General features: G+C 37.5%; 2 protein-coding genes across 2 annotated transcripts; both read left to right on the top strand.

Annotated features, from left to right (window-relative positions):
- Nucleotides 1-359: 359 nt before the first annotated feature.
- Nucleotides 360-1,619, top strand: tbcc (tubulin folding cofactor C). The gene has a single exon (XM_028030300.1). The coding sequence runs from the start codon at nucleotides 423-425 to the stop codon at nucleotides 1,452-1,454; it is 1,032 nt and encodes a 343-aa protein (XP_027886101.1). The 5' UTR covers nucleotides 360-422; the 3' UTR covers nucleotides 1,455-1,619.
- Nucleotides 1,620-4,403: 2,784 nt separating this feature from the next.
- Nucleotides 4,404-12,389, top strand: prph2a (peripherin 2a (retinal degeneration, slow)). Its single transcript, XM_028029145.1, has 3 exons — nucleotides 4,404-5,796; nucleotides 8,884-9,130; nucleotides 12,024-12,389. The coding sequence occupies exons 1-3, from the start codon at nucleotides 5,216-5,218 to the stop codon at nucleotides 12,228-12,230; spliced, it is 1,035 nt and encodes a 344-aa protein (XP_027884946.1). The 5' UTR covers nucleotides 4,404-5,215; the 3' UTR covers nucleotides 12,231-12,389.
- Nucleotides 12,390-14,125: the final 1,736 nt, after the last annotated feature.

Raw genomic sequence — 14,125 nt, 5'->3', positions numbered from 1 at the left:
GTTAAATTATGATAGCCTTCGGGCGACCCATAAATTTGCCCTGGTCAATGATCCTTGTTGCTTGTGTCACTTTTTCCTTCCTGTCAACTTTTCATTAACGTGGTCACAGCTCTAAGTGAATAACCAGATTTTTTAACGTGTACCTTTTGTGACTTACCCTGTCAATGTCTGTCCGTTTGACAACTGTTAAGTCAGTGGTCTTTCCCATGATTATGGAGGCCATAACATAACATTTCTGCATTAAAAATCCTGAATGTTTTTTTTCTTGCCGGTCATACTAATCACAAGATACACCTGAATTACATCATTTACAGGGTTGTAGTTTTAAAAGCTTTTCTGTTGGGTCTCCATACCAGCAGGTGGCAGTGTGGAATTTTGCTGGGTTTGTAGTGGTTGTGACATCACATCGTAACCGTATCAACATGGACGCCACTCTGGAAACAAGTGAAGAAAATGGGTTTTATGGCAGAAATGCAGCCGCCAAACTACATGAGCGAATCGAGAAACGTCAGCAGGTGTTGGCAGAAGACGTTGAACGAAGAAAAGAGGCGAGACAGAGCCAATCGGTGGCTGAGGAGAAGAGTGAGTATTTTGTGAGCAGTTTTAACGCGGAGCGGGCGGGTATCCAGGAGCTTCTTTCCGACTGTTCTGGAGCTGACCCATCCACTGTGACCCAGAAACTGGAAGAGGCCACGGCCAAGATGACGCAGCTACAGAAATTTCTGAACGACAGCATGATATTTCTGAGCCAGTACCAAATAAGAGTAGCTCAGGGCGCTCTGCAGAAGCTCCAGGCATCTCTGAATGAGACCAGAGAGGAGGCCCTGCCCAAGAAAAAGTTCACATTTAGATCGAGAACCAAAGCTGCGGAGAAGGTCTCTGATTCTCCTCCTCCTCCTTCATCTGAGACTGTGAGTTCAGGTGTCACTAAAGTGGATGAAGCCACAATCTCAGAGCAGACTGGCTTCTCCAACATCAGCAACGAGTCTCTAACAAAGACATCAGAGGAGATCCAAAGCAGAGATGTGCTGCTGACTCACCTGACCAACTGCAAGGTTCGTCTGTATGGTTCTCCCAGCACCCTGCACCTGAAACACATCACAGCCTGTGAGGTTCTCTGTGGACCTGTAGCTACCTCTGTGTTCGTGGATCACTGTAGCAACAGTGTCCTAGGCTTCGCCTGCCAGCAGCTGAGGACCCACAACACCACCGACACCCAGGTGTACCTGCACGTCACCAGCCGGGCCATCATCGAGGACTGCCGAGGGGTGAGCTTTGCCCCGTTCTGCTGGTCTTATCCCACCCTGGACCAGGATTTTACTGCATCTGGCCTGGACCAGGACAGAAACAACTGGAGCCAGGTGGACGACTTCAACTGGCTGGCTGCTGGGACGCCGTCCCCAAACTGGACTGTTATTCCAGAAGCAGACAGAAAAACCACCTGGGACCCTTAAAATTGAATGTTTTAAGATGTTCTCCAAGTTCACATGTTCAATTAAATTAAGTGCTATTAAAAAGCCCACCTGATTATTGTCATAGATCCACTCAGTTTTGGGTGATGCACTTAAATGTAATTTATGTAAACATTTAATCTTTAAAATAAAGTTTCTTGCATGTTATTTGTACTTCTTATTACTCTAAAACCCATGTGATCCTTTATCTACTTGTTTAAAAAAAAAGGTCAAATTTTAGTTTGTTTCTTTACAGTCGGCATTGGTCACTGCTATTAGTGTATGTAGATTTATGATATTTAAAAGTTTCCATGTTTAAAAGCAGAAAATATTCCATCATTTCGTTCTTACGGTTTAAAGTTGTCTTAATGTCATACCAAATAAATTACTGCAGTGACTTTCAGATTATAATAATGCACTCATTTGAGTTTAGAAATCTGTATAAGATGTAAGTTTCACTTTTTGAACTGAATTTCTAAAATAAATTAATGTGATAATCTAACTTATTAAATGCAGTAGTAATACTGGTTTGAACAGTGCTTCCTCAAAATCAAATGTGGGGTGCTGATATCCTCTGAAAAAAATAAATTCAATAACAAACAATAATGGTGAAGCATATTTTTAAATGTTAAAACAGATTAAATCATCACTTAAAAGTGGATGAAATCACTTACAGCAGCCCAGTATATTTGCTGTTGAAAATACGTTTTTAACATTGCGTCTCTCTCTAGTTAACATAGCAAAAAAGCTTGTAAACGCAACAATCAGTGTGGGTCATGAGTCGCTGCCACTTGTTATTTTAGGTCAGAAACACAAAGATTTGGGAACCAACGGGTTAAAATTTAATCCTGTTCATTTCAGTACTGTCACAGTAGCTGACAATGGAGAGAAAAAAGTCCCTGTAGGTGTTCAAATCTTTTCTCTCCAAGTAATATTTTGTGAAACAATTGGCTATTCTGTCTAAATTTTGTGCTGACAAGCGATGAGGCTTAAAAAGTGTTAGCGTGCAGTGTTTGTGTGGAGTGTTCAGGAACACTAACCTAATTACCTGAGCACCCAGTGATCTGATAATCCTATCAACAACACTGATCCGTTAAAAGTCGGAGCCAAGTTGTTTTTAAAAGCACTTTTAAAATAATTTTTAATATATCAGTATGTTAATATGTGAATTTCTACTATATTTGTTACTGATAGTACTCAGGTGCAAAACAGGCTGGTACATTTGTAAACTCTAAAATATATAAAAATGTAATCATTACTTGAGCTTTTAACATGGTCCAAAATGCCAAACATGTCTGCCTTATGATCAGACAGATATTTTACATTGTTTCACGGACAGATTTTTGTAGAGTGTGTCTCTGATTTTAAGTAGTGGCAGACTTAGGTTGGGTAAAAATATAATTTTAAAACTAAATTGACAAATTTGTTGCTGTCTGACTCTTGTTTTTTGAGCATTTATACATAAAAACTTTTGTTCCCTTAAAGCTGCAAATAAATAATACATAAGTCAAATGGCTTGCTGTATTCATTTCAAATAAAAGAGAAATTCAACTAACAAGTACAGGGCCAAACTTTCTTTAATTAAATGAACAAATCAATAAAAGAACAGTAGATTTAATAATGAGGTACTACAAGAGCATGTGGGAATACAAACATTTCAAGAAAATAGCTCATCTTTTATAAAATGACTAGACTGAAAGGTGTTGCTTTCACTCAACACTCTTTATTTCTCATTTCATCCCATTTATGCAATGGGGGTTTTCAAAGCCTCACCTTACCACTTTCAAGTATACTTTTTGTCGCTTCCAAATAACTCAATCTTTTTTCCATCTGACCATAACACAGTAAAAATAAAACATGAATAAAACTTGTGCAACCAGGTCTTATTTTAAAGCATCAAGTAACTGTCACTTTCTTGTCCTTGTTGAGAGGATTTAAGCATATGACATGAGCTGTAGAATGGCAGTATAGTAAATTACATTTCATAAAATTCAGTTAAAAATACTTTAATAATTACACATGAAAATTTAATATCAATTGGTTGTACAATACATATTATTTCTACTATAAGGGTTAAAATGTATGAGACCCACAATGCAGAAAATAACAATTATTATATGGATCGTTATATCCTAAACCCAGAGGACAGTAGTAGTAGAAAACGACAGCCCTTTTCCACCCAAAGCTTGTGTTGTAGTACAATAAATGTAGCATTATTTAATTGTAAAATGAGTACATTCATCATGACTTCCCTAAACCCAAGTATAGTAGTAGTGCAACTTTTGTGTCAGTGTTGCATAGAGTGTCAGAAAATGGGTGAGGTTAAGACGTGTTGCATGTGACACTTCATGCACCAGACTGGAATAGTTTAACTTAAAATGTGTCTAACTTATTTTTGCAACTGTAAATAGGTGAGGTAAGGTGCACCTGAAGACTGACATTGTTGCACGTTCTCTTTTGTAAAATACGTCAATCTCATTAGATTACGGGTGACTGTGAACATCAAGACCCTTTGATCTAAACCTCTCCATTGTGGCTCTGATGATGGGTCTTTGTCGTGCTGGAAGGTGAACCTTTTAGTTTAGTCTCAAGTCTTTGCAGCCACCAACATGTTTTGTTCCAGGATTGTCTTTCTTTCAGCTCCATCCAGCTGAATAAAGCTTAAGAATAGCACTCCCAGAGCATGAAGCTGCCACACCATGGCTTACATGTTAAGTTCAAGACGATGTGCAGTCTTAATTTTATTATTTTAAATTCTCCTAGAGTGTTATTGTAACTAGTTAGTGGCAAATAATCCTAGAGGTCAACCTTGAAGATGAGATGGTTGGTGGGATGAGTAATATATAGCCCTGATGCCCAAACTCACTATCTGAAAAATGCATCTTGGAGCAGGCTTTGACGCTGAAACATCCAAGACTGCAGGACTGCACGACTGTTAATATATTGCCTGAAAATAGGTTGACTGGTCATGAAAAGACTTAGTTGCCACAAAATTGACTTGCAGTGACTCTTACACTGAAGCCATTGATGTGTGAACCTGATGTGTTTAAGCGAGCATCTTTGTTTTAATGAAAATATGGACCCTAAACCCATTCATAAACATACTCCAGTTGTATCACTTCTGTTGTGTTCGTGATCTTTGTGAGTCTCCCGGCTCCTGTTGTGCTCCATCAAGGTTGACATAACCACGTGAACACTCAAACCAATTATGGCCCCTGGCAGCAGCTTATGATCAGGTTCATCTTGTGTGTGGGGGGGATTTCTGCTCTCTTAATTGGATCAGGTTGCTTACAGAGGCTTAGCATGACGTACAGCAACTTTGAGTTTAATCATTAGCTTCTTCAGCAATCCTCCGCGTCTCTGGGAGAACGCTGCATCAGGATTAGCCTCACCTGTTTGTTTAGAAAAGAAAAAAAACCACCCAATTTTGGTGAGGTTGGGCTTTATGAGCTTATTTTTGTCTGGCACAATGGGAAAGGAGATGGTTTTGAAAAAATAAGACTGTGAGGTCTGGCTGAATTACCTTACCTTTGTTTCTTTGCTGTGGGATGGATTCTACATTGAGTTGATTCTCATGTCTGTCAACTATCTTGAGGAAATCCTGATAAACAAGCATCAAGGAAACAAGAACCCCAGGTTGGCTTATTAAGGAACATTTCTAAAACTTAAGTAGAGTGTGGAAACCTTGAATCTCCTGCAACCGTACACCATTTGGCTCTCTTCTTCAGTAGCAAGGACACAAAGGGCACAAAGGACTTTGCACAATGGCTTTGTTGGTAGTCAAGTTTGATTTGAAGAAGCGAGTGAAGCTTGCTCAGACGGTCTGGTTTATGTACTGGTTTGCTGTACTGGCTGGTATTCTTGTGCTCAGCTTGGGCCTATTCTTCAAGATTGAGCTGCGAAAGCGCTCAGAACTTATGGACAACAATGAGAGCCACTTCTTGCCCAATGTGCTCATAGCTATGGGTCTTATAGCTTGTGGTATCAATGCCTTCGGAGGCAAAGTTTGCTATGACTCCTTGGACCCTACAAAGTTTGCAAAATGGAAACCAATGTTAAAGACCTTTTTGGTTTTCTGCGTGGGGTTCAATGCCCTCCTTATTGTCACCTCCCTGCTATGCTTTATAATGAGGATCCCTTTGCAGTTCACCCTGGCCGAGGGTCTGAAGAATGGCATGAAATACTACAAGGACACGGACACGCCAGGACGCTGCTACATGAAGAGGACCCTGGACCTGATGCAGATGGAGTTTCGCTGCTGTGGGAATGATAACTACAGGGATTGGTTTGAGATTCAGTGGGTCAGCAATCGATACCTGGACTTCAGCGCAAAGGAAGTCAAAGAGTGAGTGTAAAGAGTTAAACTCCTAAATTAGCTCTTTATTAGCCTTAATGTACAAGCTCAAATCCTGCAGAGTCGATAGTGTTTGGGATTGTTTATGTTGAGTTGGGTATAAGCGGATTTACAGCTGGGATAGGTCAGATCACAGGCATTCATCAGCTCCCAATACTAATAATACACATCTGGGCAGTGCTGGCAGCCGGGAAGGACCAGGCGTTTGTAAGATTATGTAGGGTTGTTAAAGTGAAAGTTTTCAAAAATATACATTTTAAGATGATACTTGCAAGATTTTAATATGTGTTGTAACAATCCAGCAGTAGATGATTGGTTTGTTTCAATCACCCTTTATTAACAAATGAGAAAGGGAGAGTTTTGAAACCTGGGGCATAATTAGTGTTTAATCTACAGGATTACATGTCCCTCAAGAATGAGTGTCCTCTCCAATCTGCAAAGACCTGACAGCAGCTGCCCAAGAATAGCACTGCTCAATGTCAGACTTTAACATCGACAGGAAGGAGAGCAAGAGGCACATTTGTTTTATTGTTTAACGTCACCTAATTTCCCACAGACTTTTTGAATGGTCAAAGTTATCATGATCCCATTAGAGACCTTTATTACTTTTCAAATCCTGTCACTGTAAATAGCATATTTGTAGTAACCAGAGATAGGCAGAGTAGGCAAAAAATGTATTCAAGGAAGAGTAGAGCTATTTCAACATGAGTACAAAGTAGTCATCCAAGAAATTACTCAAGTAATAGTGAAAAAGTATTTTGTAGAAAGTCTACTCCAGAGTTGGGTAAATGATCATAACATCTGATTTAATATTTAAATATGATGTAGTCAGACAGGAAAATGTAAACTTAGGTATAAATTCTCATATTTTAAAAACATGAGAAGGGATGAGTTTTAATAAGTTTATACTTCCACCCACTCTTTTGAATATTTATTGTTTGCATTGCTGTAATTTTAATTGTAACTTGACATCCTCAAGAAATACAAAAAAAAGGTAAAAAAGAACAAAATAGAACAATAACAAATCAATAACATAATTACAAAATAAATTTTGGCAGATGAAACACTTATTTATTTATTTTTTTTTAACCTAATACTCAGTTTAATATAACTTGTAAGTATGTACTTGTCTCTTGTACATCTTTGGGTAAATGTATTTGCTCCTCATTCAGTGAAGTAACTCCAGATTGATACAGTTGCCAGACATTTTATCCAGGTAAAAATTGCTTTATGTCATAACAATATAACCCAAGTTAAGGTGAAAAGTATGGTGCTCTCAAACTACCTGGAAGTACTTTATTTTTTCACTTGAGTAAATGTAACTAGTTACTAGCAACCTCTGGTAGCTTTATCTGAATTAAAAACTTTCTTTATATGCACTATAGATTTCCTTTAACTCTGGGGAGCTCTTACTAAAGTGCGATTTGGGGCATGATTGTTTGCGTGCTATTAGAATGTGGAAGTTTCTGTAAATAACTGATGCTTTGTGATCCAATTTCACTTGGCTTTCCATTGACCTACTACTATCAGTCACAGATGAGATCAGCTTCTGAGAATGATCTCTGACCCAGATTTACTCATTTAGCTGACTGCTTTGCAATTCATTGCAGCTATTTATCTATCTGCATGCTATCTGAGACGCTATGAGTAGCAGGAGTTTTTTTCCACAAATTTGATCTCTAGTTCTTCAAACCATGCACATGGTAAACACAATAATAAATATTATGGAGCAACGTGAAAAATGACTATCAAATTCAAAGATATTTCATTTCGATTACCTTGGTTAAATATATTTTTGAATAAGGACTCTGAAGTCTCCATTTTTAGATAGTTTTGTTGTTGTTGTTTTAGACTACAGCATGTAGCCCTCAAAAGCTTAACACTTTCATTGACCTCAAAACATTGTGTTCTCTATTATAGGAAATAAACCTCTCATGTTCATATCCTGAATAAACAAAGGTTCCCCTCTTTGCAATTCCCTACTTATGTAGTTTTGATTGCTCATACCCAAAAACGTCAGGTACGACATGTCGTCAGAGTCAAATGATTGAACTGAGGTTAAGAACCAAAATAAATACAAATAACTCTGGATAATCTATTTACTTTACAAATGTGTGCTTCCATTTTGCAACTCTTCCATTTACCACAAGCAAACTAATCATTTTATAGTAATATTCTGAAACCATTGTTTATCAGTTTAGTTTTTGTGGATGCATGTTATACCTTTGGACTTTTAGCTATTTAATAATTGACTTTTTGGAGCTGTCTGGCAAGTTTGTTTCGACCGTGCATCATTATGTGCCAACCAGAGACAAGTTTTGTACAAACTTTTACAACTGAGGACCTAAAGTAATGTCTGCAATTTAACATGGTTTGCCACATGAAGATGTGGTTTTATGACTCCAATAAATAATTCCTACCAGCAAAAGGTCCCTTCTGAGTAATTTTGAATTGATCAGTGATAATCAACAAGATTTTACAGTATATGATCAATTTCAGCAGAATATTACCAAAGGTTTTCAGATACTATATCTAAGATTTAAGTATCTTTATGATTGGTAATGACATGAAAATATTCATCCACAATCAAAAACAAAGTACCTGGTTATGACAGATACCAAATGAAAGGAGAAATGGACAAAAACATAATACATCTGTATGAATTGGTGAAAGGATGAATTCACCCAAAGCTGGTTGTGTGACCCAAGTAAGTAATTTCCGAAATGGTCTTTTTCCCTTTTGCTACTTCATTTCTTTGGACTTTTGGATTGTTTTGTATCTGACACACTGGTGTCACATCTGATATCTGATACACACTGGTGCCACCTACTGCGCAACATATTGTACAGACAATGTCACAAGTTGTACCCAGGTTACATGTGTAACCTGAAAATGTACAAAATTAGGGTATGATTGGTAATGATTGGACTAGAAAGATGTTTTCTTTAAATCAAGGAAGTTTATTACACTTTTGTAAAAGTTTCTGTCTGTATTTTTTCCTCCCACACTGAAAGAAAGAATGGAAAGTTCTTGAGCTTTTTCCCTCATCTCACGTTCACCTTTGTTTTGCCCTCTTAGTCGAATCGGGAGCAACGTGGATGGACAGTATTTGATGGACGGAGTCCCATTCAGCTGCTGCAACCCCAGCTCCCCCAGACCCTGCATCCAATACCAGATGACCAACAACTCCGCTCACTACAGCTATGACCACTACACCGAGGAGCTGAACGTGTGGAGACGTGGCTGTCGGGACGCCTTGCTGTCTTATTACGGAGGCATAATGAATACCATCGGAGCTCTAGTGCTGCTGGTCACTATGCTGGAGGTTAGCAGTGCCAAAATACAAAATTTTAAATAATATAATAATTTTGTCATGTTGGTGTTTTTTTTTATATTACTGATTTTTCTGGAATTTACTAGGAGAGACTAAACTGAGTCTTGGTTTGTTTGTTTCACAGAGTTATTTATATTTTTAAAAGAAATAAGTCTTCACGAATGACAAATTTAAAAAGATTAGTTGCACACAACACATATATTGAATTATGTAAAATGGGGGAAAAGAAGGATATTGATTATTATTGTTAATAGATTAGTAGATATAAATAAGCATATATTGATAGAAGGCTGTTCTACAATCAGTTAAATAACCTGTTAATTATAAACAATTACAATTATGTAAACTTTATGTTGTAAGTTTATGTATAGAGTAGAATATACTTTGTTGAAATTGCTTACTTTTTTATTATTAAGATTATGCAGTTAAATATGGGGCATTCATAGATAGCATAGACTGTATATCCTGGAGGATGAGTGAAATAAAAATAAGATTTAGTTGCTTGTCCTCCATAAAATATATATGAATATATTTTAGTAAATTGTTTCACTTAAAGCATTTGTAGATCTAAGTGTCATCTGCAAAGCTATGACAGTAGATGTGTTCAGAGTCTCCGTCCTCCTGAATAAAGACATTTGCTCAAATTGGTCAGCTTTGCTGGCCTAAACAGAGGCTACCATCACAATGCAATAAGGCTTCATTTCAAATTTCTAGACTCAATTTCACTGAGAATGTACAAGGAAACTGCCTACAGTCATGCAAGATAGATTATATAGAAAAAAATAAAGATGACATGTGCTTATTAAAACTTTATTGAGCACAATAAATTCAAATTTCCAATATATTTATTTATTAAAAGTAAAGAATGTAAGTATTTCTAATGACTTGGTAAATACTTTGCTGGGTTAGTCCTATTGAGGGGTTGAATGAATTCTAGAAATCAGGCATTATCCATAAGGAGTGTTTCAAGTAGTTCTGAGCTTTTCCTTTTCTTTAGTTTGTAGCAAGATTGTCATAAAAACACGTTATGCTTATTATATTCAAACACACTACATGTGAACCATCAGAATAGATATTTAGCTTGGCTTTTTTGTATTTTTTTTTCAACTCAGGAAAGAGACTCGTTTGAGGAATTTGAAACACAGCTACGCGAAACACAACACGCTATAGGCTTAAGTTGCTACCATTATGGTTTCTGATGCTTTTCGCTATGGTCTCGCATGATCGCACACAACTCGACAGCCTGATACAAGTCATGCAGTTGAAACGGTTGAATACTGTACAGTCCAAATGCATAAGCGTTCCAGACGGCTATTTCTACAAGCATCCATGTGATCAATCAATGCAAGTAGTCTTTTCCAACCTTAACAGAATGAGGATTAATGAAAGTGAAAGTCCTAAATTTGGTCTGTTTTGAATTCAGGACGCGTTGCTTCAAAAGTGTTTGCTGCATGGATTAAACAGCTTTCAGTAAAAGTACCACAGCCAAATTTAAGACCATGTGGACTATGGGTTTTCCACTCTCAGCTGCTTTTGAGAAGAAAGCTATTTTATAAATTATTGTGGAAACAGTCTGTAATTTAGCTATTGTTGCTCCATGTTTCATTTATAACTAATTTATAAACATAGAGAATAAAACAGTGACCAAACATAGAGTTGTGTCACTCACCTCTTGATATAGATCCATTCAATTAAAACACAGACTGTTTTAATTATTTAAGTTAATTGTAACGACTGACAACACAACATTTAAGATTAAACTGTTACAACAGAGCAATAAAAAAAGCAAAAAACAGTCAGCGCATAATGGACATGTGAAAGCTCCACAGCCTGATTCAGGAGGGTTTGAGTGACTATAAAAATGACAGTGTCATCTACTTATAAGTATGTTTTAGCTTAAGGTTCTCCCAACCCAACCTCACTTAAAATAACAGAAAACACAAAGGAAAACGTAAAGGAACTACCAGCCGAAGAACAGCCCTGTGAAGAAAGGACATCGTAAGGAAAGAGAGAAAAGATTTTAGTAATTTGGACACCAGAGGCCTTGATCCACTTGATATTTTTGTCATTTGTTTCCTTCTTCCTGTTCTTCTCCTGCTTCCAAAACACCTTTATCCAATTTACCTTGATATTGTTTCTTCTGGCCTCGCTAGTAATACCAACCTGCAAACTTTGTAATCTTTAGCAGTCATATAGGATCTAACCTCACTTGAGATCTCTCTTCTGGGTTTGCTGCCAAGATGACCAAAGTCATTTTGGGCTTTTAGAATGAACTTGTAGAGATAAATCCTTGAAGTCTATGAATACCAGGTATGTTATGAATCATCATCGAGCAGAGACTGTAAATAGAGCCATTTAGATAACATCTCTCTGCTTTAAACCCCACAGGAGATCACTTGTCTTAAATATACAGATTTAGGCAACATGCAGAGCTTTTCAGTGGCATGTTTGGAGGATTTCCAGAATCAAGTTATGCAACCGTCGCTGTGCTGACACAGACAGTGGGTTCAGAGATGAAGTAATGGGTCAATCTGCGGGAGATTGAGTTCCAAAACCTGAAATGTCATCTTCAAAACTAATGTCTCCAAAAACGTTTAGAGATTACAGATGGTGTCAACAATTGTTTCTAAAAGTTCCTCCAAAACTAAATGTATTTGATTCATACAGGCTTTGTTGTTTGCTTTGCCTCAGTTCAGTTTCATGATAACACATCTGACTTAGCAGTGACTGGTGCCGGCTGGGAGAAATAGCCTTTCTTGGTTGTCAATGAGAAACTGCATCAAGTAGTGGATTACACATATGTTAACTCATTATATTCATATTTGCCATCCTGCTACAGTCACACTCATATTTAAACTCAACTGGTACTCTTGACCCTCTGCAGGTTGCTGTGACCATCGGCCTGCAGTACGTTGACACCTCCCTGTCCACGCTGGCCAACCCGGAGGACATGGAGAGCGAGAGCGAGGGCTTCCTCCTGGAGAAGACAGTGAAGGAGACATTCACTGACATCATGGCTAAAATGAAAACCATGGGGAAAGGGGCAAAGGTGGAGGAAGGGGGTGAGGAGGGCGTCGCTACTGTCAGCTGAACAAACTCCAGCCACCTGCAGAAACTGTGAAAACTTCCACCTGAAGTGGAGATGACAAGAGAACATTTTCTACCAGACTTTATTTTCCAGCTCCACCAACTCACCCAATCTGATAAAAACAAAGTGATTTAAGCTTTCGAAATAAATTGATTTTTTAAAATTTCTGCAGTATAATTTCACATTGATAATGTTATTTTAAAAAATATGTTTTTAACTTCAATACAGTCAGAAAACATTTTAAAAATAACAGTTTTTAAACAAACAATGGCAGAGTTTTTGGTGCCCCTGCAGTTACTGATTTACTTTAACTTCAGATTTCCAAGTTGAGCCATGTATACATTTTGTAATTGATCTGAATTTTAACTTGAACTTTTAAAGAATAGATGGCTTTACAGTGCAGTAAAGCACTATGTTTTGTCATCCATCAGTCTTCATCAACAGTCCTGTGTTTTCTCTTATGCTTCTCCACCTTCAGCTCAACTCATAACTTTTCTGTATAATGTAGCTCTGGAAACTGAGAGAGCCATCAAAGAAGACTGATTTTGTATGTGGTGAATCATTTCTGTGTTGATATGGGCATATGTTATAGCTCAATGTCCTGCTGAAAGACCCAGTGGCAACCCATTTCCAGTCTCTGGCTGAAGCCAGCATATTGTTTCATAAGGCATTTCAAAGAGTTCATGATGCAGTGAACTTCAACAAGGTTCCAGGGGCTTTTGGAAGACATAGCAGCCCACGGCCTCACAGATCCTATACTGAACTTTGACAGGCTTTTAGGAGATGTCCCTTGTATTTATTATTATTTACTGTTTCAAAATAGACCCACTTGGAGCACCTGTTGCAAGAAACCTCCCTCTTGGTCTCATCTGACCAAGGCAGATTAGCATGATCTGTAACTTTAGCAGATCATGCTAAAGTTACAGATTAGCATGATCTGCTTTTTTACACAATATTAGGACTTTTTCTTGGGATGCCTCTTAAACAACAAGTTGGCATGTTGAGAGCTCTGCATCTCTTTAAGAATGGGCTTTAGAGATTTTAATTTAGACTCTAATTTTGGGTAAATTTAGGTAAGTATCTATTTTCTTGTAGCTATTTCCTGATTTAAGGGGATCTACACACATCTGCTTTGCTTTACTGGCATGTTCTCTTGTCTTTCCCATTTGAAGAGTGCCTAAGAGAAATGGGTCACCGTGTCACATCACAATCCCAGGCAAGCAGAAGGTTATGTATTACTAGTTATACATTTTTTTAAAAACTCGGTTCGACTTTAAAAAGCAAGTATTCGTAAAAATGATTTGATTTCATTTATTTTTAAAGGGGTTGTTAGTTTCGTTTTTCTACTTCTGAAGGTTGCATGTTTCTAAATTTCTTCGGTGATAGTCTATGCTACTGCAATAACATATTAATAAATCTTGAGGCTTTTTTGACGTCTTTACCAGGATGGCCAACAAATGTGTCCGCATCTGTACATGATAACTTTCCTACAATTGAACTGGTTCATTCTTGAATGAATTAATCAGTACACGTAAGAATATAAAAGATAGAAACCTCCCACTGGGTTTCCGTTCTATTGCAAAACTCATGATCCAACTTTGCTTAACAGTTTATATCTAAACACATTCATAGTTTGGCTTTTTAGTTTTATCTCCATCCGAATGCACAGAGTTATAATAAAAAAAAAAAAACATTCTATAACATTATGACAGACAAAAAAAAACATACCCACCAACCCATAGCTTGCCCTTCCAAAGATACTCGTACTCTAGACCACATTTAAAATCTGGATAGGCTCCTCACGTGGAGAAAGAAATCTGAATTAAGTGACTAATTTGTGAATGTTTGGGCAGCGAAGGATGAGAATCAGGAGGTGTGCCCTGAAGTGAAGCATTTTA

The sequence above is a fragment of the Xiphophorus couchianus genome, chromosome 10 (genome assembly GCF_001444195.1).
Source record: "Xiphophorus couchianus chromosome 10, X_couchianus-1.0, whole genome shotgun sequence".
NCBI lineage: Eukaryota > Metazoa > Chordata > Actinopteri > Cyprinodontiformes > Poeciliidae > Xiphophorus > Xiphophorus couchianus.
The sequence above is the reverse complement of the archived record's forward strand: the minus strand, read 5'-3'. Positions and strand labels throughout refer to the sequence as shown.

Excerpts from the sequence above, each read along its gene's own strand:
- tbcc (XM_028030300.1), top strand. The coding sequence starts at position 423 with ATGGACGCCACTCTGGAAACAAGTGAAGAAAATGGGTTTTATGGCAGA.
- prph2a (XM_028029145.1), top strand. The coding sequence starts at position 5,216 with ATGGCTTTGTTGGTAGTCAAGTTTGATTTGAAGAAGCGAGTGAAGCTT. Across the intron at positions 5,797-8,883 it reads AGCGCAAAGGAAGTCAAAGA|TCGAATCGGGAGCAACGTGG; the intron begins GTGAGTGTAAAG and ends TTGCCCTCTTAG. Across the intron at positions 9,131-12,023 it reads TGCTGGTCACTATGCTGGAG|GTTGCTGTGACCATCGGCCT; the intron begins GTTAGCAGTGCC and ends GACCCTCTGCAG.